A 26,733-nucleotide genomic window follows, 5' to 3' on the forward strand; every position below is an offset into this window, starting at 1 on the left:
ACTGAAGTGCTCTGAAGTTCAGGGTCCGTAGACCTGCAAGCTTCTTTTGGAATCTTTGTTAATTGCAGAAGACATATAGATGATATCTCCTATACTAGACCTAAAGCTATAAGATCTCATGAAACTTGTAATGATAGTCAAAAAACTGAAGCTTAGTTAGGTGTATAGATAAGCTGGAGAAGTCCTTGATAGTTTGATGCCAGTTATAAAACATTTGATTTTGAAAATTTGCTCTGTGTTGTAGAACTCCTGGTGACTGAACTTGGCGAGACTGTTATAAAGGCAGTAGATTTTCTTTTAAATAGAGAATATTTCACAGCTGCAATGAAATTTCATACCTAAGTGAACAAAATGTATTTTGTTTCAGGATGCTTTACCCTGTGCTTTTTATTTTCTAAAAGTCTTTGAGGTACATGCTATAAGAAGATCATCTTATGACAGATAGGGCAATTCCAAAACTGAAATACAAGATATCAGCATGACCAGCAAGATTTTTAATACTGCTTGTTGTTCTGTATGACCTTCTGTTAAGGACTGGCATTTGATTTTTATTCCAATTGTGACTCCAGAATATTAAAACATGAAAACACATAATTAGCTTTGTTTCAATATTGATTTTGATAAGTTGTATGTATACTGATTTTTTAGCTATGTTAAATCTTCAAGTTATTGCATACTGGAGAAAAGGTCTAGGGTTAATATACCTGAATTACATTAAGCTAATATAGTTTTATTGCAAATAACTAGTCTGCAGGGCAGTTAATTGGGCTGTTCTTAATTTTCTTAATTTTTTCATGCTTCAGGTGACTTGCACAGAAAAAGTAGCCTTCTTAGATTGTTACAGCTCCATAGTTTGGATCATTAGGTTTAGTACAGCTCACCAGTATTATTTGTAGTGAAAATTCTATGTGAAACTTGACACAAAAATATGCAATTATTACACTCTTCAGTTTCTTTTTGATATGTTACACATGTATTTTCAGAAGCAAAAGTAAATATTGAAATTTAAAATTAAACTTACTTTTAACTTCAGAAAGAATCCTGGTTATGAAGTTTTGATAGTATTATATAGATAGTAATAATTACATTAGAACTATATTGTGCTATTTTTTATATTATTAAGGATTTTTCAAAAATTTTTAATTATTAAGGAATATGTATGACTTGGAGTAATCACCTGACATTCAAATCTAAGAAACTCAATTATATTTACAACTTTATTTCACTTGCACACTTCTGTAAAGTTTTAACTCCTATAGCAATTAAGAAAGCACATGAAGTATTTATTTTTTACACTAAACAGTGTAATGTATTTATTTTATGTATTACATGAAATTAAAAAGTTAATGAGGATTTTTCTCCCAAATCCCATTAATTTCAGCATGATTCTTTTAATTAATATTTAATCAGTTTATTTCATTTAGCTCTCAGACTTTTAGCTTTACTGTCTTGTCTTCTCTGAATCAAGTGAAGTCAAGTTTGTTTTACAGGATTGCTTTTCTGTAATGCAGTGTAGAGTTGTTTGTTGTATTACTATTCTTAGTTATTTTTTATTTTCTTCATATATTACTCTTGAATTTCTGTAGCATTCCAAAGGGAATGAACAGCAAAATTGAACAGGACCAAAATTAAGACTTTCTTGATACTTATTTCAAGGTTACTGAGGTGCAAAGTCTCACAATTTTTTTTATCTAATCTAGTTTTACTTAGCAGATATTCAGTTACTTTTTGGCCAAAGATGTAAAGTATGATGTGTATATTTACCCATTTTGTATCTTTCAAAAAACAGATGAGAAATGTTTCTTGAAATTTCTGAGTTCCCTTAACAGTATTTTTACTGTCTGTACACTGTTTGCTCTTTGCTATTACTAGAAATTGTTTTGTTTTTACATACCTATTTTTTTTCAGCATTAGAATTGTCAGCTTCTCATGACTTAAAAACTTAAAATTTGTTGACTCTCCTTTTTCATTTTTCTAGTTGTTCTACAGTACTTTTTACATGAAGTTGTGTTTTGGTCATCCAGAATTATTTCTGAGATTTTTCCATTTCATGTTTCTTGCCTTATTTTTTTTTCCTCAGACTTAAAAAAACCCCCTGTGTTGAATACTATATCCATATGTGTTCGTATTCCTTGAGAATATGTCCTCTTCTTTACCCATGTTGACATGCACATAATCTGATAACTGTCGTTGGCCCATAGACCATTACCATCACTAAGTGAGAAATAACCATATAAATGTCATCTTGGCTTTCCCATGGAGTGCTGTCTCACACATCTCTGCCTGCTCTGTTCTTTCTAGCAGACTTTTGCTCTTTTTACACTTCAAAATGCAGCTTAAAAAATATCAGTAGTGACACTGAAGTGTACTTTCTTCTTATTGATTAGAATTCATTAACGAGGGTATTCATGCAGTAAAATGTGAAATTGTGTGTTAATTATAGTTTATGTTCATTCTGGTTGTATAGTTTTGAAAGCATATTATACTTGCAGTAGTTCCATGTTGTAAAGCATTTTACAACTTAATGTTTTTCTCTGCTATTTTCCTTTTGTTTTGCATTACATCCTTTCATTTGTCAGTCTCTACTCTTAAATGATAAAAACTACTGATTCTGTATTTTAAAATAGCGTACCTAAACATCAATCCTTAAGCTCTGAAGTAGGCCAGAAATGCTTTAAACATTGTTTTCCTCATGTAGCTGAAAGCAATTACATTATATGACTGTCATATAAAGTATGAAAATTAAGATCAAATTCAAATATCATGTTATGTAAGGTGGATTTGTTTTTTCTTTTCTTGTTCTTATTGATATAGTTTGGATTATTGAACTAAAAGTTACAGTTCCATTTTCAGGTTACTGAAAGAACCAAGAAGTAAGAAACTAGAATTTAGCATAAATAATCAAAAAAACAAAAGGAAAGTAAGTAGAGAAAAAATATTCTTTGCCTACTAGCTCCTAAACAGTCATGTTAACACATCTTTAGAAGTAATATCCCTTTGGTAGGTGGTAGAAACAGAATCTGTGTATGCCTCCAGCTGCTTGCAGAGTAAAGTAGAAGGGGTTGTGTTAGTCAGTAGGCAAACCTTCTGCTTGACCCTGCAGTACAGAAGGAATCTTCTCAGGAACAGCTATCATCTCCTGCTTTGATATGTGGCATGTTAGAAGAAATTTATTTTTGTCTGTTGATCATGTGCTTAGTTGAGTGTTTAACAAGAAAGAAAGATATGTTAGGGATAAATGGTGATGTTCTCTAATCTGGACTGATAGCTATCTCTTCTTTTGAGATATAAAACTATAGAAACTTTGTGTTTATGGTCTTGTGCTCAAAAGGCATGTGATTTTTAAAGCATATGTTTGTTGTTTAGCAGCTCCCAGGAATCCATCTGCAAATGTTAATGGCATTGACAGATTTGTATTTTGACATGCCAAGTGACAGGAACTACAATGGGCATGTGACTTCTTCAATTTAAATTATGTAAATAGAACGATTTTTTTTTTTTTTTTTTTTTTTTATTCTAGGGAGAAAGGTTTTATTGCAAGAAATGGATGCTAAAGGATTACAAGGAGATGATAGATTGAAGGTGCTCGTCATTTTACTAGCATATTTGGTAAGTTAAAGATTAATATTTTCCCCCCATGTTGAAAAAATAGTATTGAACACAGAAACTGTGTCTTTTGTTTTAGATATTACTGCTAACACTGAAAGTCTTAAAATGCTGCCTGCAGACAATTGCATATAGATTTTATTGATTTGAGAGTAAGCTTGGTCCACTGATTCATATATTTTCTGGCTGCTCCTCACTCCAAAATTACAAAATTTTACCTTGTGAGCCTCTTCATGGACGAAGGAGTGGACTAGGACAGAAAATGTGGGTGAATAGTGCTGTGGAGGTGATATGGCTTCACTTCAGAGAGATGGCCATCTCTTACTACAGTGTGCTGTAGACATAGTTCAGGTGTTTGGAGTATTCAGTTTATGGACAGAATGTGGCATAGCACACAATTACATTGCCTGCTAAGTGTACTTAACTCTGGCTTGCTGTAGAACTAAAGGTAATTAATAATTCAAAAAGTTATTTTTAAGATCAAAACATGGATTTATTTCTCAGATTTAATATATTTTGATGAATTTACCCTTTTTTTGTTTTGTTGTTGGTTTGGGGTATTTTTTAGCTAAATAAGGTAATTTGCGAGACTGGAGACTGCACAGAACAAGAATTTAAGGACCAGAATGGAAACTGTATCCTCTGCAAACAATGTGGGCCTGGAATGGAACTCTCAAAGGTAAGGAAATCATGCTTTCTTGAATTTACTTTTTTTCTGATAATTGCATTTATGTATGTGATCTAAAATAATGGATATCTGTACTTACGTGAAAATATTTACTGTTTCGGCATTTGAGCCTTTTGCAGTTTTTCAAGAACCATGTTATCTGGTTGCTTTATATAAAATGCTCAGTTCAGAAAATTATGATGCCATTAATAAAGTAGGTAGTACCATATGGATCTGGATATGGGCTCTCTAATTAGTTTTTTAAAGGTGAATTAATGCTACAAAGAAGGGAAGAAACTACAAAGGGGGAAAAAAAACTACAAGGAGTTCAGACTGAATAACCTTACTCTCTAGAAGGGAATGTAAAAAATTTATTTTAAACTAGTGATTGGTACAGACTGCTGAAATGCAGGGGCTTAATTTTTACAGTGCTGACATTCACAATCAGTTACGGATTTTAGGTGACAAAGTTTAAATATTTTATATATGACCTTGTGTCTTAACAGAATGGTTTATAATAAAAAGGTCATAAGTACATAAATACAGAGTAAGATTCAAATGAGAGCTAATATATTTCCTTAGAATAGGAGGGAGATAGGTGATTGTTCTTTTTTACTGGATCAGTGGTTGGAGCACTTTAAGAAGCCAGATTCAAGTCATGCTCAATTTCTTCATTTTACAATTCATTAAAAATGCTATAAACGTAATTCTTATCTTTATGCCACGTAAAGTAATTGAAAAGGTTGAGGCCAGAAAAATGTATGATAATATTTAGAAGACACATAAGAAATTCTTGTTAATATCATGGAGAAGGAAATACTATTGTGAATCTTATGTAATTGTATTTTGCTTTTATAACAATTACATCTCTTCCAAAAGAAAATCCCCATAAAAGTTTTTGAATTGCTCTGTTTTTAGGACCGTGGAAATGAATCAGTGGAGATGAATGCTGGCTGTGATTATGGGCTGGGATTCAGTAGAACTAGAAAGTTCACTTGGCAAAATTTTCAGCAAAATTCCAAGTCTGAGTGCAAGTTACGAGGGGGATCTTAGTGGTTTTCAGCTCAGAGAAAGTAGGTGCTGTGCATGAGCAGGGATGGAGAGCAGTGAAGGAAGCCGTAGCTGAAACGAGAAGGAGAGAGAGATACCTTGGGATTTACTAACTCAGTTACTGGAGGTGAAAGAGATGACAGAATGAGTTATGTGTCTTGGGAGACTGGATGTCTTAAGGGAGCAAGTGTGTCCTGGCAGAGGTGTGAGGATGGTAAAGCAAAAGAGAGTTCAGGGTGGTGTCGTGAAGGGTGAGTAGACCTACTCATGCATGTGTAAGACTCTTCCTTCAGAGTCCACATCTTGCCCATTGTTGGAGTGTGCACTGTGACCCTGACATAAGTATGCAGTCAGATTCATACCTGAGAGGTGGGGCCATAAAGAGCATGCCCTTTGCATACAGAAAGGCAAACTCTGTCTTGTACTTCTACTGATAATGTAAAAAGGAATTTAGGGTGTTTAGGGGAATTTGAAATATTTCTTTTGAAAATTTTTTAACATGAACCATTCCTAAGTTTGGTGTGTATCTGTGTCCAAACTACAGAGGGATAAAGAAGCTTTCTGTTTATGGCTTTGTATTTCCTACTATGTTCAGCTCTGAAAAAAGCACAAGTTAAATATTGTGGCTTGTGTGTGATTTGAAGAGATTTACTGAAATTGAGTGACACATTTTCTCTATCTCTTGACCCTACAGGAATATTTAGTTTCACACTTTAGTGGGAATCACTTTGTATGTTGGGCAGTATTAGTTAAGGTTTAGTCATACAGGCAATGCTGTTGAAGCAGATTTGGACGTGACTTACGACATGGATGTGGTTTTGTTTGGATTTTTTCAGATTGGCCTTAAATTTGAGAACTCAAAGGTTCGAGGAGGTGTTTTAATTTATAAAGGGGCTTGTAAATATGGCACTGTATAGCAGTGGGCCAGTACTATGTGCATTTATGCAGTCAGATAATATACTTACCTAGTTGGCAAATAAAACCCAAAAGCATAAAAGCCAAGGCCCTCAGTAATTACACTCATTTTAATAAAGAAACACTAAACTAAAACAGCAAGGTAATAGTTTGCAATAGTACACTATTCAAGTTATGGTTTTGCTTCAGCTATTTTTGCTTACAGTCTGATAGTCCTGATTCTTAGGACAAGTTTGCTGTTTTTGAAAATATGAATGCTTGGTTAATTTCACTATGTAACTGCTTCTCACAGACAGTAATAGACTTTCAAAAATATTTTTTTCTTCTACACTAGAAATGAAATGACAGATTTTTCTCAAACCTAAATGAGTGGAATCATAATTTCCTTCATAAATAGAACAATTGTACCACTGTAAATAGAACAATGGTACAATTTTCCGTGAATCATAGAAGGATGTGATGCTGTGGCTGTAACTGAAATGGGGTTGAAAGTAGTCATGTAGAACTACAGCTTGAAGCAACAAATATGTTAAGTCAAAGGTCAGAACGTAAAGGGAAGAGGCGTTTAATGATATACTTGAAGTAATTTGCAGCCCAGGAGAAGTTTTGTTTGCTTGGTTTTTCTACATATGAGAAAGCAATGATATGATAATGCTGTAGTTTAATAACAGTTTCTTAACACTAACTAATGTGTCAGTTCTCCTATCAAATATTTAGTGCTCGTGGATAAAACTAGATACGCTGCTGGATGTGTGAGCATGATTGTCTGTCTAAGTATATAGTAAAATACAATGTTAGTGGTGGGGTCTTTGGTTCAGTTCCCCCTGAGTGTTTTAAGCAATTGACAGACAGATTTCTTTTTATGTTTGTAACAAAACACGTCAGCCTATATTATTGAGTACAAAAGCCCAGCTTTTCTCATCTTGTGAATGAGAAATTACTGTCTCTCAGTTACAATCTAAATATGTAGTTTTCTTTCTTGTCTTGACTAACTTTACAAAAATACAGGGCAAAAACCCGCCTGTACAGAGTGCATATATGTATGTGTGTGTGTATATATATATACTTATTTTTACAACTATTGTTTACAACTTCAGTTAGATATATATATATATATCTTTGTTGCTATACTATATGAGCATTTCACCTTTCTAAATTAGGGAAATGCTGTAGCCTTTTCTCAATTTATACATGAGACACTAACATAAATCAAGTTGCCCATGATAATGCAGGAATTTTTTTGTGGAACAAGGTAGACAGGCCATTGAGTGGAACAGAAGGTTTCTCTTAACAAGGCACCACATGGACAAGACAAAGGGCAATGGGCACAAATTGTACCGGGAGAATTTTTTTTTTACAGTGAGAACATTCATTCACTGAAACAACCTCCCTAGAGTCCTCATCACTGGGAGCTTTTAGGATGCAACTGGACAGGGTGCTAGATCATCTCAAATCAGCTCAGGTCCCTGACCCATGAAAGTTTGAATCAGACGTTCTTTCAAGGTTCCTTCTAATCTGGCTGTTCTGTGATTGAATGGTAGGTGTTTTAATTTTGGTTGCAAACCAGTGCTCAGTCTATTGGATTGACCTTCCTGTCTGTATAGGTGAGCAATTTCAGACACCATTGATAGCATGAAGCAAAACAAGCAAAAAACCCAGTCTTATTTCATGTAACTAATTCTGAATCTAGATTATTATTTTCAGCTTTTGCTGACACAGTTTAATGGAGCGCTCTTTTTCAAAAATGTTTTAAAGTAACTTTTTCTTCCTTAAAGTAAGAAAGAAATAGTACACCCTCAGCTTTTCCTTTGATTGCCTATCTACTGTTCTAACAACAGTGCTGCAATGTTACATTCGCTTAGAACTAAAATCCATTGATCACTTATGTTAATTGTATTTTTTATTAAGTACTTTTAACATATTACCATCAGAAGAAAGGAAGCTTTGTTATTGTATCAATAGAATTGATGGGAAGAGAGTGAAAGCTGCTTCCCATGTTTGTTTGCTTCTATTTGTTAATTAAAAAAAAATGTCTGTATAGCCTTTTCTTCTCATAAATGTGTGTCTTTGGTAATGTTTGTGAAACCTTTGAATCACTGAATAAGCTTAGTTTTCAGTGTGAGCAGTCTTTGTTTCAGGTTGGGTTTTTTTGTTTTGGGGTTTTTTGCTAACTTTTTGGGTTTTTTCTTTTTTTGTTAAGCAGTTCTTTCTTCTGGGGTGGGAGAATGAAATGGTCGTGTCGATTCAAAAGGAAGTGCTTCATGTGGCTCAGCATTATTTCACTTCTCATTCATTTAGTAGATAGCAAAGCATCACGTAGTTAAGCACAAGTCATTTAATATCTTCCATTCTTTAAGTGGCTTCAGTTTGCCAGTGCCTGAATAGTTATTGGTGTGGCCTGATAGTAACAGCCTTTTGTCCTATCTTATATGTGTTTCTGAAATAAATCAAACCTTATATATTATTGAAATTTATAGAAATCACAATTAATGCAAACCCCCCCCCCAAAAACCCACAAGGTAGTTTGTGTTTCAGCCTTTTTCTTGCAAATGTTCAAGTAAAGAAATGAAAGTCCTTCCAGTCCTTTCACCATCTTTTTTTTTTTTTAAGTTCAGTAACTCTATAGCTTCCATGCCTTCCCTTTTTTTAAATTTAAAAAAGCAATCTGTATCTCAGCCTCATCAAACTTCTATTGCAACTCAGAGTTTAAACTGCAATTCTAGATTGTTTTATCAACAGATCATATCTGAGGTTGTAGTTCAGAAACATTGAAAGGACAGTTTTGGCAATAGTAAGTTCTTTGCACAGTGCCCTGCTGTGCACTTAGGCTGACAGTAGATTTTTAGGGTGTACTGTGGAACAGGTTACTGAGCTGATCACTTGTAACCTGGATCAGTCCCATGGTCAGATTTATGACTCAGCCTCATTGTCAGTTGAGCCAGTACACTGAGGACAGTATAGGAAAATAAAGGAATACAAAACAAAAGGTGAAAGGGAGAGTGCCTGAAGCCAGCATTGCCATCAAGTTAATGATAAATACTGTCACCAAGAGACAGCTGCTGTACAGAGAGCTGGTGGGATGGAGGCAGCTTAATGGTTGCTCAGGTGGGGCTGTGTATCACAGCTTGCTTCCTTGTACCAGGTATATGATGAAGAAAGAGGAGACCTGCATGTTGTCTCAGGAAAAGGATTTGTGAATTAAGCGGGCAGGTACTGTTTGAAGCTACTGCTGAATGTGACAGTCCTCACACAGAACATCAGAGTGGCGTGCTAAGACTGACGTGTTGTTACAGTGAAGCTACCGAGATGTTTAGCAGTCATGCGTAACTTTTCAAAGCAAGAGAGCTGCTTGTGAGGAAGCCTGCCAGATCTCAGCTCAGGAGGGGCCAACATGTTTCTGGAAATTGGAGCAGCTGCGTGTAGGCATGTCAAATCATCTTCACTGAGAATGGAACTTTTGTGACCCTAACTGTGCACTTTGACACAGTAGCTAAGTCTGACCTTCACAGCACACTGTTGCAGCCTGTCCTGCTCAGAGACTTCTGCTGATAGATAGGGCTCGTTATTGGATTCTGGGTGAGGCTGGCCCACAGCCTAAGGTACTTTGGGAAGCTAAAACCGTGTGCTATTTAACAAGGCCATGTACTCAAAGGTATTAGGAAAAACTTCACTTCCCAGCACCAGTGTAGTGCCGCAACCTGTTACATGACCCGACAATAATTAAAAGTGTCTTAATGCCTGGAAGACTTTTTCTTGAGAATACCCAAGTATTCTTGTAATCATCATGGCATAAGTGGAACTGCTCTGTGCTGTGTTGTCTAGGGACTTACATAGGTTGTGGCTAATCAGTGGAACTAGAAACAAATTCTAAAATGTACTTGCAGATTATGATCTTAATGATGCCTGAAAGCATTTTTTTAATGAAATTTGAGGTTATTTTAATTGAAATAATGTTTAAAATCTAATTTACTTTTCATTTACTGTCTGTGTTGGATTCAACTTTTAGGGAAAAACCATACTACTTAGCTCCAGTACCCTTTATAGTCTGCTAGACTTTTGGTCGTTCTGTCTGGATCAGTGTTTGGGTAGTACATAGTGAAAGAAAATTTTAACAGTGGCCTGATAGTACTTGAAGAGGTGTCTGCATTATTCTGTGCTTTTAATATTTTTAGCTAGAAGCTAAATTACAAGTTTGGTTAACTAGTTTGCTACAGATTCCTAGGCAGCCTTGACCAGTCACCCACTTGATACCTTAGTGAAACACTTCTGGCAGAGTTGTTCTCAGGATACATACGTTAAAGGTAAAGAGATGGCACATTACTGTGCTAGTGAAAGCTGTATAGATAACAAGAAAATTGAAGTGCATTTGAGTTTTGAAGATTTTTTTTTTTTTTAATTAACTTTAATTCAGTTTTCTAAAGAAGTGTTTCAGTCTTTATGGCTTGTACTGTGTATCATTTGAGAGAGACAATTTTTGCTAATTGAAAAGGGAAAGTGGAAAGGGAGGAGTGTGCTAAGTGTTCTTCACAGAAAGTTTTGCGACAGCAAAATTAAAGACGGCATATATTTGTGCTCTTTTTTTTTTCTGGCACAAAAATAATTTTTTTTTCTTTAATTGTGCTAATTGATATTAAAAGTTTTATTTATCTTTCCTGCAGTCCTAAGGTCAACTGCCACAGGAGATGAGCTCTCTTTTAAAGTTAAGAGTTGGAAGATAGAAAGGGTGTAGGGGAGCTGGGAACTATTAAGATCTCGTCAGCCATACAACTTGACAGCTTTCTAAATAGAACACTGAGAAAACTGGTGCACATCAGTTTTGCACATGAACTGATAAAAGATGAACAGTCAATTGTTTGTATCTTTGCTGGACTGCTAAATTATAAAGTCCAAGATTTCAAAGGGTTTGAGTCCATCATCTAAATCACATCCTTCAGTTTAGGGAATGTGGTTAATTATGAGTACAGATCTGTTTGAAGTTCTGCCTGGTTTACAAGCTTAAATATTTATTTGCACCTGCCAGGCAGTTAACTACCTCAAATATTATGTGAACATAAAAAGCACATAAATAAGTTTTAGTTGTTATGAATTAGTATCTGTAGAATTCCTGGCAAGGACTTAGAAGCCATCTTTGAAAAGATGGGAGACTGTAAATTCCTTGGGCAGAAGATTTCTTTATATTGCATCCACCATTTTCATAGCTTTAAAGTAAACCATTCCATGATGCAAAGGATCACTAGGATGTGTCCCTACATCCATCTGTAGCAAAGCAGATCTGATCTAGAAACAATTTACTCAGCTTTGGTAGTTTGGGCCAGTGAGTGAAAGTATTTAATTCTAACTTTTATTTCCTGTTTGTTTTTTGATCCAAAGCTTCAAAGGTAGTCTGGAAAGGAAAACTTATAATTAAGTTAATTTAAGCCTTATATTTGAAAGTTTGATAGGACTTGGGAGGGACTGATTCCAAGTGATTTATCAAAAGATCCAAATATACATGGTTTAACTGAGCTGTATGATATATTCCATAACACTACTATTTGGATAAGCTAGCTAGAAAGAGTAGATATTTAGAAAGAATGTGTTAAAGATTAATGATATTCAATGGAAAAGTTTATTTAGACTTAGGGAACGCAAAATCTAACACAAGTTAATCTGGTTCCAGTCCCTGGTGGTAATCATGTAGCTTTGTGTACAGTCTTACATAAATGAAATGGAGTGTAAAAATTAACACAGGAAGATACAGCTAGAACTGACATTGCTTTGGCATTGATTCCTAGTAGAAACTTTTCAATTTGAAATAAAAGGGTATAAAATGTTCTACATCTGAAGTAAATAAAAAAAGAAAATAAATATTTTTATCACTTTTTGCCTACCAGCTTTAATATAGTCCCAGTATATCACAGGAGGACCACGCTATGTAGTGCATGAAACTGTAGGATGTCTTTAGTTGTTAATAACTGCAATGATTTGTCTGTCTGCTCCTCGATCTGAAAAATACTCAATAGTAATAGATTACATTTCAGCTAAAAGAAAGCAAAACGAAAATGAAAAATTTTTTTTTAAGTTCATGGATCTAGAGACAGAGGAAGAAGACTATTTTTAGTGTCTTTTTGTAGTTGCTTTCATAAATTGTTCATTTTCTGTGTACTTGAGCGCTTGTTCTTCAGAGGACAGTAAAATTTATTGTTAACATAAAGGAAAATTTAAAAGTCTTAGAATGTCCTGTAAAATGCATCTGAAGTTGTTTATTGTTACTTTGTCAGTGCAGGTTAGAGGCACTATAAAATGCATATTGGCCATCTTGATCACAGAGCTTGTCCCATAGATGCTTTCTCAGTGCAAAGCCTTGGAGAATCCAAGGGTGTTGGATCTTGGAAAATCTGAGTGTGTTTCTAAAGTTTAAAAGCTTTTTTTATTGCAGCAGATTTGGTTAGGTTGGTGACTTTGGAACAAGTTGTTTATATGCATCAAACACATGTGTTATGGTGGAAACTGGTGGAAACTTTGAAGCTGCCCTAGTTGAAGATTTCCTGCAGCTCTCCCTCTGGGAAGATGCCCTGTTTTTCCACTGAAAACACATACTGGAGAACCAGGTCCCCATATTGTGCCTTTCCCAATAAGTCCTTTCTGGCAATATGTTGTATTCTTCTTGCTGTTTTGTGGTGTATCACCAATGCATCCAATCTAACTCCCGAGTACCAAACAAAATTGGTAGGATATTTGGATGATAAAAGGGAATAGCAACTCCTAGTAACTTGATAACTCCTAAGAAGTTGATTGATAGTTTTTAGTAATCAGTTAATAGGATTCAGTCCCCAGACTATTACATAGGTTTGGTGTTTATCTTTGCAGCTTGTCAGTTGTATTAGGTGTCCTTTTGCAAATGAATGGAAATAATGCCTTTAAACCGCTAAATTAGGCAGAAATAACCAACCATAACAATATTGCTTGTACAGTAAAATATCGTTCCTCTCTGTGATCTGCAGATCTATTAAACTTTTCCAACAGTTTAAGAACTGTTAGGACTGTAGTGGATTGAGTTTTTGAAATTCTTAGTGGCTCAGCAACATTTCATGCCTAGCTGATGGTTATTAACCAGCTCTAGTTTATTTGGTAACAGAAGTCCTAAGCTTTTGAAGATCAGTGCACTCTCTTCGGCAATTAACTTTGTTCACCTTAGCTATGAACCTTAATATCAAAGTGCTTCTTTGCTGTTTTTGTAACTGAGTAAGTGCCTTATACTTCACTTGTCCCAGTTTCTTCGCTTTCACATGACTGACCTAATTAAAAAACAGACAGCTCAATAATTCTACCATAAGCTAGTAATAATGAAACTGTGGGAGTCCTTGAAGCCCTTTATCATTCAAATACACAGTGGTTTCATGAATAAAGTGGATGACTAAGTATTACTTATAGAGGTAAGGGAGATTATTAGCAGTGGAAGACACATTTGAACTTGCTGAAAGGATGGCTTTTGTCTCGAGAAAGACCTACTCTCGGGTAATAATTACACTACTTCTTCATTTTATCCGAGCATTCTCTTCTTGTTCACGCCTTCAGTGACTGAATAGCTTCCTATTGCTTGTTAATCCCTACAGGAATGCGGCTTTGGATATGGGGAGGATGCACAGTGCATGACATGCAGGCCAAACAGATTCAAGGAAGACTGGGGCTTTCAGAAGTGCAAGCCTTGTCTGGACTGTGCATTAGTTAACCGGTTTCAGAAGGCCAACTGTTCTGCCACCAGCAATGCACTATGTGGGGACTGTTTACCAGGGTAAGACTATTTCTGAAGATGAGACTTGAACAAATTCGAACCTAATTTACATTAAAATTGCTTGTTCATGTTTTCTGGATAAATGTGGGTGCCCTTTGTGTATGTATGAAGGTCCTATGTTCTAATCTTGACCTTACTGTATTATCTGAGGAAATAATTTCTGAATTGCAGTAATAATTATCTACAAAAATGGTTTAATAATTACCTACTTGGTCTATGAGAGTATTGTCTGTAAAGTACCTGAGACAAATACTTCAAAACAGTGAGTGTTACTGGTGACTTAGTTCATTGTTATAAAGAATTAAACATTTGGAAACATTCACAGCTACCTTCTTCAAAAGTGATCACATTATTTGCTTGGGTTTTTTCCCCTCCCTAGGTCAATGTCTAATAATTCTCATGCACATATATTCTTAAATATAAATCGAAATAGATATATTTATATAAATATTAATCAAAATCAATGGCTGTGGTTTACTGTCCAAAATTTCCTTTCCTTCCTTCAAAATTCATAAAGCATGATCCTGGCTGAGAATCATAAATTAATCTGAAAGAATTGTTTGCTGAAACTGCTCTTATAAATCAAGAGCTGTGCTTAGTTTTTTGTCCTGTCATCCCAAAACTCTGTTGCTAATTTTCTCTGTAATATTAAATCTTAGGACCTCTAAAAGGCTATTCTTTACATTGTTGCCAAGTTCTGATACTATAAACACCTGCCATGAATTTGTAGAAAGACATTTCTGTTGCTTTTAGGAGCTACTAATTTAACTGATAGAAGTAGTGTATGAGAACTGATTTGCAATTGTAACAGCCTTTGTATTTTCAGAGTATACATTTCTGACATGCTTAAAAGTTCATACATTTATTTAGTATATATATTTCAGTTGTTTTATTTTATTTATTTTTTATACATATTTTTTTTTATTATTTTTTTTTAATACCAACTTTTAAATACCTGAACACTGTTGAAGCTCCTGCCATTACTCCTTCTCAAGCCAGAGGTGAAATCTCTTTGTTTAAAAACACTTAGTAAAGCTTTGGTAACTAATCTTAGTTTAAGTCACTGCATAAGAAGGTGCAGCCCCAGGCATTATAGATGTTACTTGCAACCACTTTTGATACTACTTGCAGCCACATGGTGAGTTGATTTATGCTATTACATTTTAAGATATATGTGTTGTAGGCCTTATTTGGCTGTCAGCAGGGAGAAGATTTTCTTCTTGTGTAAACAATATAAACTGAATTTTGGAAGATGAGAAAGGAATAAAAAAGAAGCCACATTAAAACATGAATTAAGGGTAAAGCTAAACTGGAGGACCTGGGAATGCTTCTCAGTATTCTGGCCTAGAATGCATCCTAGATAGGTGTGTTGAGTATGCTTTAAAATGAGAGCTGTGTGTTCAGTGTGTATTAAAATGAGAGCTGCTTCCACAACCTGAATTTTCTGGCAGCAAAGTTGGAAACAGGAGGAGGGAGGGAGGTATGGCCATGGCAAGGGTAGTAACAGGACAGCTGGATGTTTTGGGTAACAGAACTGTAGAACATGCCACCACTCATACCTGTCCTTTAGTTCAGATGCTGCCTAAGCGAATGGAGGATATAGCTAGCCTAACCAAATAGTTTAGCTGATGTTTTACCTCTCAGCACTCCTATTTATTTCTGTTTTGCATGAGTTTCCAACATGCCATTCTCTATTGTTCAGCTTCAAAACACTACGGTGAGCCTGTCAGCTAAAACCAAATATCAACACATTTCGTTCAGAGTAAATGATCACAGTGACCCCTTCAGTCTTGCAGCCTATGGATCTGTTTCTGTTCACACTGTTAAAGCACGAGTTTCTTGAGCAGTTGGAAAGCTGCTTGCTTTAGCTGATAAAAGCTTCATACTTCAATGGCGTTTGCAGTGTTAGGAATATAACATCAGTAGAGTTAGTACCTCTTATTTAATGTGCCACTACCACTACAGAAGACAATTCGTGTACTCATCTTGAAGAGGCCACTGCTGCTGATTCTGTCCTAGTAATAATGAATGGTTGAAAGACAGACTGACCTACTTGATTAGGAGCTGTAGGTAAGTTCTTTAGAGGATGTCACACATAAAAATTTGAAATACAGCATTCTAAAGGTTTGGTTTTTTGTTTTTGTTTTGTTCCCTGCTTTAGGAATGTACAGTTTTACCAGTCACCAGTAAGCTCTTCAAACATAAATTCAGTTATAAAGTTCTTGAAGGGTCTTTAAATAAAATGTCACTGATACCTGGCCTGCGATATATTTTTAGAGGTGATAATTACCTTGTAATATATAGATGAATCACTTCACTTTCATTTTTCAGACATGCAACTAAGCTTTCATAAGTTAAGTTCTTCATGCATGTCATGTATGTTGTGATCTGTGTGGAAAATGGGATATTGATTTCTGTCCAAAATCTCCAGAATGGTTTATTTCTTCTGTGAATATGATTGTAGTGACTATGCATTTCGACTAACAGATTTAGAAGTTTTCCTCAGTTTATTGTAGATCTGTCATGTACTAATAATTAATTATTAGTACAAGACAAAAGTACTACTGTACTTTTGTTTACTTTTATTTTCTTTTATTTCCTGATAGTTTGCATTGAGACACAGATTGACAAAATTATAGAAGATGTTATTAAAACACCTCATTAATTTTGTGAGGAATAATAACTGGTTTTGATTAACTGTTTTTTCACATTCTTTTATCTCCTAGATTTTATAGGAAGACTAAGCTTGGAGGCTTTCAAGACATGGAATGTGTTCCTTGTGGTGATCCTCCTCCTCCCTATGAACCTCACTGTAAGTGCTGGTTTTGCTTTAGAGTATTTTCTCTTTTAACTTTAAAGCCTGGCAAAAAAAATTACAGTCACAGTTACAAACTCTTTTTAAAACTCATTTTCTTCTTGGTAAATGATTTTATTCATACATTTCATCAGGGCCAGTACTGTCATTGAGAAGTTCCCACAAATAGCCAGTCCCTTGCAGATAAACATTCCTGTCACACCACAGGTCAGGGAGTCTTGACTCCACTTCTGATGTCATCTTATAATTTTTTAATTTCTGTGTTAATGCCAAAAGAAGGCAATCTTCTTAGACCCTCTGCCAACTGTCAGGTAGGGGTAGTATCTTTTCCTGACACCCAAAAAGGTATTTGTTGATACCTTTAAAAATAACCTTTATACTAAGGTTACAGTGAGAACGAATATCGATAAATAACTTTATAGACCTTTATACTGTTAGAAGGAAATAAATAATTGGTTTTTCTATTTTTCTTTTGCCAATGAGAGAATTAGAATCTCTTCAAAAGAAGAGAACCTCTTTATTCTGCAGCAGAAGCCTTGTTACCACTTCTTCCAACACTGTTGATGGTCTACATCCCATCATGTTTTTAATTCAATGAAAGGAGTGAACTATTGTTTTTGTGTTGATTTCTGCCTAGTTTATAAAGTGAAAAATACTTGTGATTCAAGATAATTATGTTGAAAACCATGGGTTTACTTGTTTGTTTCTGTAACTGTGAAGTTGTGTTTTAGTTTTTTCCCCTAGTTGAAACAGAAACATTTGTTTATAGAAAGAATAAATTGTCAGGTTCCTGAAATACTTTATGCTACTTTAATAAATACACACTGTTTCTTATAAATATCCTTTCTTTTTTTAATTGTATAAAATTAAAATATAACCAAGATTATACTATTGTGCCTTAAACCCATACTTTTCAATAGTTTTATATTGTATTAACTTCAATGAAATAAGGATTCTTCAGCATTTCATATATTGCTTGGATAGTCTTTTTTCAAATGAGCCAAACTTTCTTCTTTTGTTTCCATTCTAGTTTTAGTGCCTTTTATAATAAACTTATAAACCCAGATTTTCAGACATTTTCCACATTTATAAAAACTTTTGCTTTTAAAGACTGCAACATTCAAAGCCAGTAAATCAGATTTCTATGAAGCGAATAAGTCAAATAAGTTCCAGTGTTTGCAGCAGTCACTCCTGCCCATGTGTAACATAAGCCTAGAAAGTACATTCAAATATGTTCAACTATTTTTGTAGTCTAGACAAATCTTAGAAGTGTTTAGAAAGTATGTTCTTCGTATCAAACACTGTCAGGTTTGATGCCAAGAATGAAATGCTGATCTCGACTTACTGAAGTAAATCACTCAAATACAATGAGTTGCAGAAGTTATTTCTAGACAGGGTTTGAACACAAACAGGCCATTTCATATGTACATGTATTTTAATTCCTTCAATTGGGCAAATTCAGTATTATCCCTTTCGTCTGTCTTTACTCTCTTTTTATCTGCAAAAAAAGAAAATTAGTAAAATGTAAAGTGCAACAATGCCATTCTAATGGAGGATCTCTAACTCATGAATTAATTTTATGTGTTTTTTTCTCTTTTCTTGTTTGTTCCCTTCTAAGAAAGTATGCTCTTCAAATATGAATTCTGTTCTCTAACATAATCGAAGAAGAAATTATGTCCCTTATCATTCAGCTTTGACTGTAATTAGTGACTTGTGTATTTCATATTTTTCAAAGTCACAAATTATTGTTTTGAAAAGGTGATGAAAAAACAGTTGCCTAGTCTTCTGAAATAACTCAGAATTGTTTTGTTTATAGTGATTTGGCTTTTGTAATTGAGCCTAAGCTTGGATCCTAAATTGAACCATTAGGAAGCTATTACTCATTTTAAGTGGACAACAGGCAACCCTATGGAAAAGAGCATTTTCTCTGGCACATGCTGCAGTGGTAAATCCAGATTAGAGATGTTTTTGTTCCCTAATCTCATGGCTGGGAAAACGCCTTTGGCTAAGTAACAGAAATGGTAACTGCAAAGTTGTGAGAATTGGCAAGTATTTCCAGCTTTTACAGAAGCTATATAATAAAAGGTTTGAAATCATTAAAATGTTTGTTATTTGCATACTAACCTCCCATTAAAATCCTAAATAACAGAAATCCTACTGTGAAGTACAGTTGCCATATGTCACTGTGGTTTTCAGAAGGCTTTGTTCAGAATTTTTGTGTTGGCTCTTCAGGTTCTAACAGCAACTGCCTCAGTTTTGGAAAGTGCACATGCCTTCCTCAAGCAGCCTAGGAAGTTTTTCCTACAATAATAGCTAAATTAACTGAAATACTTTTGAGTTTTACTTCACATCAGATAGGGGGAAATTTAGATCCAAGTCAAAAACATAATTCTGTAAGGAATCATAAATAATGGTATGTGGAAGCAAACATGTTCCACATAATGCTGAAAATGTTAGTGGTCTATTTCAATAATGGATGTATTTTGATAGTTAAGACTGCCTTACTTGAAGCTAAGTGGAGACAGACCACAAGGTGTGTGGGACAAGCTCTCAATGATCAGAGAACTGAGTTCTAATTCTCTGCCTTTCTTATCCTTCTCTCTTTGCACGGTGAAACAGAAAGTTAAATATTAGTGCAGCTAGCTCTTATGTTACAGATGAAAAGGAAAAGTTTAAATGTCCTGTTTCAATGAATTAATTGTCCTCTGAGGTGTGTGGCAATCTTTTGTTTGCTTAAGAACATTACCATAAGGGCACAAAGGCTCACAGCCCCCTACCTGGACTACAGGTTCGTGTTAAAGCTGAGACATGGATCAAATTCTTTCTAGTAGCAGTTGATTATTACCTGGTTAGCTATAAATCTAAATACTTGCTTTTATCTCCTTTCTGTAGACATTTTAAAACAGATCTGGTTTAAATATTTACTCATGAAAAAATAAGTTTGTGAATTGCTAGAGGCAAAGTTGAAAGGATTCTATAATGAACAAGTAAAGAGAGTATTAGAGGCCAGGAGAATTGCTATCACCTTTGTGCAAATTTTACAGGGAGACACAATGACTTGTGTGTTTTTAAAACGTCAGACAATTAAATACACAATGATACAGTTATATTTTAATTTACTTAGTTCAGGTAAATAAACTGTAAATACCAATCTTATGTATAAGGTCAGCATCTAAACATTAGAAATGAAAGCATGTTTTTAAAATTGCAATTTATGCTCACTTTGTAAACTGAAGACATTTTTCTCACCTGAAGACTTTTTTTTTCCTCATCTGAACGTCAGAAAACAAATCCTTTGAACTGGGAATTAGAGTGGAAACCTAATCTATCACAGATGTAAATTCTGAAATAGAAGGTAATATAGACTGTCCAAAAGTAGTGAAAAAGTGACACTGATATGGTTGATTGATTCTTTTTTCTTAGTACCAGTTTAGATTTGCAGAGTTCACTCTCCTGTCTGCTCAGGCCAGTGTTGTGCTTTCCCAGTGGTTGTGCTTAAACTGTTACTGAAACTGCTCAGTAAGCTAGATTGTGAATCTATCTGTGATAGAAAAAGAATTAAAATAACTCCCTTCTTAAGGTTATTTTTTAATCTAATGAGCTCATTGACCTCAAAACACTTGTGGCGACAGAAGTTAAGGAGAGATGTGGGAGCAGTTCAGGTAAGGAACAGATTTTCCAAAGATACCATTACTTTCTTGGAACAACCATTATGTTTTCAGCTAGTCTGTCTTAGCAAAGAAACAAAAAAAGCCACATTAGAAACCACACTTCTTATCTTCTTTTGGCCATAAGAAAATGGCAGATTAAAATTAAAGCAGTGGAATTATTATGGCAGCTATTCTTACAAGTGGTTCCTGTTGTATTGTTCAACTCAAAATGCAGAAAAGCACCAGAGTCACAAGCATCCTTTAGTTTCTGGACAGGCTTTCTGTGAAGCAGAAGAGCCTGTGACATGGAACTTTTTTGAGATGTATTACAAAAATCATTCCTAGAACTTCCCTTTACTGTTCCTTTCTGGTTCAATCTAAAATCAATGGTGTTCCCCTTTTATGTGCAAATTCAGTGTAGAATTTGGCTGTACAAACAGTTAAATTGGAATAAATTGCAAGAGTCAAGGAAATGAGGAAATTAACACCTAGGCACAAGAGAGTATTTTACAGCCAAACGGCTACCAAAAGAACAGACTTGTCCTTCCACCCCCCCCCCCCCCCAATAACCACACTGTTAGATTTATAAAAATAATAATTTTTTACACCATTAAAAATTGCAGAGGTTGTCCAGCAAAAAATGTTCTTCCTTCTCCAGGACTACTACTGCTTGTCTTCATGGCATAGATCAAGGAGCATGGGAAGCTGGGGGAGGGATACCATTCTGTGTGGAGCTTGGGAAACTAGCCTCTACATGTTCCAGGAAATAAACACATGCTTTGCTTCAATGAAGCAGAAATGTTTCATTGAATAAGTCACAGGAATAGAAATATCTGCAGTTTGGTTGTAACATCATGTGCATTTGAAATAAACTGGCACTCAGGTCTAAAAGTGCTGCTTTTTTTGCCATGAACCATTTCAATTACAAAGAATGTCTCAAACTACAAAATAAACAGTAAGATGAGAAATAAAAGTAAACACTATGGCTTGTTGAGACAAAATACATTAAGATCATTAAATGTTAAAATACTACATTTTCATGAGGCATCCATATCTTACCTGCCCTAAATTTTGTTCTTTTGAGGAACTCCTATGACATCATGATTGCCTTAACTAAGATTGATCACAATCCCTTTAAGTTTTCCTGTGTAGATTTTTTATTAGTTACTTTCTGTGTGTTTACGGTATTGCTTTTTCTGGGAACTAAATATAAGTGTCCTGGAGCTGTCTCACTCTTCAAATCTATAAAGTAAGTTGTTTCACTAATGAAGAGTATTATTTAAGAGTTAAAATCTGGTTTTACTTCCTTTTTTCCTGGTGATAGAAGTAGATGGTGTAGGAAAAGTAAGATTTCATATAAATCTACTTATTTACATTAATAAGATTAGAATCTGTGACTTTGTAAACTTTCATGTGAGCGTAATGGGTATTGGGGGTATTGACTAAACATCAGAAGAAAGAAGATAAAAAGCTAGAAATTGCACTCTGCAGGGTTATAACTTACATTGTTTTGTAAGAGGGGATCTGGAAGCTTGTTGGCTACATGTATATTCTGTAAAATACTTTCACTAGTGGTAAAAGCGAAAAAAGTCCTGCTGTCTCAGCTTTGCTGAAGCTTTTTATATTATTTCATTAAACATAAATACAGCTTTTTAACTTGAGAGTAATTTTTGGATGACATTCAATGCCACATTAGTTCCACTGTTTATACAGTGGAATTTTAATTTATTTATGTCACTTTCTTCTTTCTGTTTACAGAATTTTATGACTTTAAAGCTGTCAGACTCCAGATAATGTTTTTCTAGCAATTAAGTTTTTCTGTAATTTTTATTTGGTTGCTTTGTACAGTAAACTTGGAATTACTAATGTAAAGCAGCCTTTGAAGGCAGGCACATGAAGCAACTGGCAGCTGAAAATATATAGAAAATGAAATTATTCTTAATTATTGGGTTCTGTTCCAACATATATCTCCTTCTTATTTCAGTATTTGTTCTGATTTGAGGTTGCCTAACAACCTCTGTCATATTCCTCTTTACCATGTTGAACACTGTGATAGAAAGCAGCTGGAATATTGTATAAACCTTTCACAAAAGTCATAAGTAGTGACAGCTAATTTAAGTACAGATAATAGCATCATTCACTTATAAATATCAATACTGTTTTCTTACAGAGACATTACCTTCCCATTATTTCAAAACTGAAATGTACACTTTTGTAAAAATGTAGTAAGTCAGTCTGATATTTTCCATATGTGACCTGATGGTAGAGTAACTTATCTTCAGGAAGTCTGAAACAAATTCCACAAGGTATTTCAGAGAGATGAGAATTGCTATTCGTGTCTTACAAAGTTTTATTACAATTTTATTTCTTTCACACATCATAAAGAGAGTTAACCTAGAAAACCTAAATGTTTTCAATTCGTCGTCCTTGATAATTGAGGTGCTTCTGACCCATTGGGGTTCATGTATAACTTAGAGTCAAGCAGCTCCTTTTCATATTGTTTTGAATTTGCTTTATATGTTGGGCTCCTCTTCTAAAAAAGTTGCAGAGGGCAGATTTTTCTTTATTTTAATAACAGAAGTGTTACCAGTAAAATGAGTTTAAATAGTTCTGAAGCATTACTTAATGGAGAGGAAATTCAGATACATTGCACAGTTTAATCATGTTCTAAAACTTCCCCATCTTACTCTCATCAATTTTCCTTGTGTGTACCTCTCATTTCTATGCCTTATATGTATAGAAATACTTCATTGTGTAGCTTGTTACCACTACCTATGTATTATGGTTAGTAGACAGAAATGTCAGAAGTGTTTCCCTCATTTCTATCTGCTGTCCTGTCTACTCCTCTTCAAAAAAAACCAACAGCAACAACAAAACAAAAAGCAAAACAAACAAAAAAAAACCCCAGACAAAAAACCAAACCAAACCAAAAAAAAAAAAAACCAACAAAAACCCCAAGCCTAAACAAACCAAAGACCACCACAAATTCTCCATGGAAGAAAATTTAGCTTATAAATTGAAATGACATTGCAAGGAGGTGCAACTCCCAAACCCAACAGAATTTCTGTTAAGTAAGCCAGACACTTTACCAAGGAATCAAGATTTGGAAGCTGAAGCTCTAAGGGCATCCAGTCAGTCTAAACTGTTAAACTCTTGTCCACTTTGTTGCACTATCCTTAAAGGTTTTCTACCATTCAGTTTATTTTTTACAGTGGAAAATTTGTTTTATCAGAAAGATTTCAAATCACATCTAATAGAGCTTAATTCTGCAAAACTGTAGGTGTGAGGGCTCTTCCAGTGAATTGAGTCACTTACTAGTAACTTCTGTAGAACAGAAGTACTCAGTATCGTGTGTCTCCTCTACTGCAAAAGTCTACAGTAACCTCAGCTAATGAGCTTCTGAAATTTCTTGATCTTCTTTGAAGCTCTTATAATGACAGTAAGCAGGGTCCTTATTTTGTGCCTGCTACCTAAAATCTAACTTAGATTTCTTTGCACGGTGAAATTTTATTTCGCTAAGTGTGTTTCAAGTAGCCTGGTTCAAGCTACAAACTGAAAGAGCTAGGCTAGTAGTGAATGCTGTAGGAGTATCTTAGTATAGGTAACATTAGCTCTGTCAAGTATCCAGAGATACATAAGGCTTAAATATTCAAATAGACCCAGGATTCTGACCCCAAAATTGCATCACCAACTGTCTTGCTTGCCAGCTACCTAATTGTGCAAACACTTAAAAGCCCAAGGGACCTACAATATTTCATTTGATCTCCAGGAGTATTCCACTGATTCTGGGTCCAGGTGGCTTGGACACATTGCAGCTTTAGTTTAGGCCAAAGGTTTTGTGATTTACCTGCTATGCCCTGACTGCCCTGGAAGGGAGTGCATATGCATAGACTGGGCAGGATGCTCTTAATAGGTGTGTAATTGGAGAATACAGACCCCTTCTTTTTATCACAGCTGGTCCAAGAGGTAATGGAATTGGAATTTAAGGAGGCACCTACAAACTTCTCTGTACCCTTCAGTGGTCATCCAAAGACTTTTGCAACACTGAGCAGTTACGTGCCCGGCTGGCACTGAAGCCATCAGGATCTACAAGCTGATTGGCCTGTTGCTCATCTCTGAACAGTCTGTTCTGTGGTGCCTTCTAATGTCAAACTCAGCAGAGCAGGTTGGGATAATGTCTGGGAGTCCTTTTCTTGGTGACTTCTCTGAGTCTAGAATTCATCCCTTATCATGTGTACTGACTGTGTGTTGGCTCCCTGCTGTTACTTTTTGGTTCTTACATCACAAGTATGTTCCTGTCACGGGCAGGTTCCCAGCATTGTGGATGCAGTCCAGGTGCTGCAGTGCTTGGCACTGCAGGGCCTGGGCCTGTTTGTGATCCTGGTTTCATGCCTTCTCAAATTAATAAGTTGCAATACATCTCAATGGCTCTAAGATCGCTTGTTGAGGTAATTACATTGTTCATAATTTTCACACTCTGACTGCAACCCAGTCATGGTTAAGTAATAGAGTCTAATTTACTACTCACAGCTTTTCAAAATGAGGGGAAAAGCTCATCTTTCCTGTTTGGGTATCCTGATGAAAGTATACCAGTAAGACTGTTCTTTTCTTGAATAGAAATTGTTCAAATAGTTAAGAATTTGAGTTGTGTTTTTGAAGTAAAGTTCGGGCTATAAATTAGTGAATTTCCATTTAAATTATCTGACTAATCAACTCAACTTTCCTCCCTACTTCCTGCTTTATGTGTGTAAAGTACAGGTGACTGGGTCAGACTTTCTCTTTCAATTATTCTGCTCTTTAATCTCAAATAATGGGCAGTCCTCTGTTTTGGTTGTCGCTACCTTTGTGTTATTAGATGCATTGAGGCTGACCAGCAAATCCTAAAGGAGGTCTGTTGATAATATCCAATGGAAACTTTAAAAACTGTATATGACACTGTAAAGGCTCTGCAAAGGTTTAATGTATTGCTTCATGCACTATAATGAGTAATCCTCTACATCAGGAAATTAATCTGCACAAAAGAATCACTAGAAGACATTCTGCTGTGTTAATTGGTTTAGCCCCTTTTAATTCAGAAATATACTGTCTTTTTGTTTTCCCTTCATTATAATTGTATTTACACTTCTGAAATGCAAATATTTTCTGTGTAAAGACAAAATATCCTTGATATACCAATAAATATTTCTGCAAAGTATGCAAGACCTGGGTATGGTTCAGTAACAGAGTTTGCATTAGAAGTACAACGCCAAACAAAATTTGGATTTTAATTCATATGTCTTGGTAGTATTTCTTTCCAGAGGCTTTAGAGAACTCAGCTTGAATCCCCCTTTTCTGTGTGTCATTTTCCAAGCAAATTGTTAAACCTTTCCTTTAACTACATATGATAATTATAATATGTGATTTTTCTTTTAACAAAACATGGTTTTTTAGATTGGTTTCACACAGATTTCCATAATTAGGGCTGTGTGAAATGGATTGTGATACATTCTTCTGGATCAAAATATAGGTAGAAAGTTCCATAGTGAAGAGGTTTTATATATGAAATCTGTCTGATTGGGCTGGTATTCAATACAATAAGGAAGCCTAAACTGATATACCAACAATGAAAACTATCCATGTTTCAGTAAATAAACATTGTAGATATTGTAAAATATTGTAACCTCACTTTGTACTGGCAAAAGTAAAGGTTAGGTTTTTTATGCAGGTCTGAAAATAGTGCTCTTTCCTTTGATTCAAGAGCAATCACATTTTATGCAAAAGACTGCTGGTGCTAGTAAGTGATAAATAAGGAGGTGGAAAACTCATTTTTATCTTAACATGCCAGTTAAGATGTTTGTACTTTATAAGGATACACAGTTTACTGTCTCTGTGATGTCTTCTGACTCAGATCACTGCTTCAGTAGCTAGCTGACTAGTGAAGGAATGCTGTAGCTCTTGCAACAGAGGAAAAAGACCAAACCAAAAAAGCCTAGTTCTTTCCTAGTCCTTTCCTGCTGTTACTTTGTGCAGGCTTGTGATGTAATGTAAGTGGGATGTAGCTGTAAGGTTTTCTCTTCCAGAATGGATGAACCTGTGCCCCACACTTGTGCTGATTGTCTCTCACAGCCATTCCAGAGGTTATAAAAGACTTTCGTGCTGACAGTCAAACATGGCCTGTCGTTCTACATCAGGCTCTTTTAAATTTTGTGTTAAGAGCTGAGTTGGCTTTGTTGATTGAACACCTATAAGAGCACTTGGTGGTTATTACTGAGCACAT

General features: G+C 35.1%; 1 protein-coding gene across 4 annotated transcripts in view; it reads left to right on the forward strand.

Moving 5' to 3' along the window:
* Window positions 1–26,733, forward strand: part of TNFRSF19 (TNF receptor superfamily member 19) — a 59,532-nt gene that overhangs the window by 9,825 nt on the left and 22,974 nt on the right. For all 4 annotated transcript variants that reach the window (XM_039565337.1, XM_010400495.4, XM_039565351.1 and 1 more), the window contains 4 exons: window positions 3,521–3,609; window positions 4,175–4,285; window positions 13,834–14,012; window positions 16,739–16,824. In XM_039565337.1, coding sequence (XP_039421271.1) covers window positions 3,544–3,609; window positions 4,175–4,285; window positions 13,834–14,012; window positions 16,739–16,824 — 442 coding nt within the window. In that variant the 5' untranslated portion in view covers window positions 3,521–3,543. The remainder of the gene's footprint in view (window positions 1–3,520; window positions 3,610–4,174; window positions 4,286–13,833; window positions 14,013–16,738; window positions 16,825–26,733) is intronic.

The sequence above is a fragment of the Corvus cornix genome, chromosome 1, assembly GCF_000738735.6.
Source record: "Corvus cornix cornix isolate S_Up_H32 chromosome 1, ASM73873v5, whole genome shotgun sequence".
Taxonomy (NCBI): domain Eukaryota; kingdom Metazoa; phylum Chordata; class Aves; order Passeriformes; family Corvidae; genus Corvus; species Corvus cornix.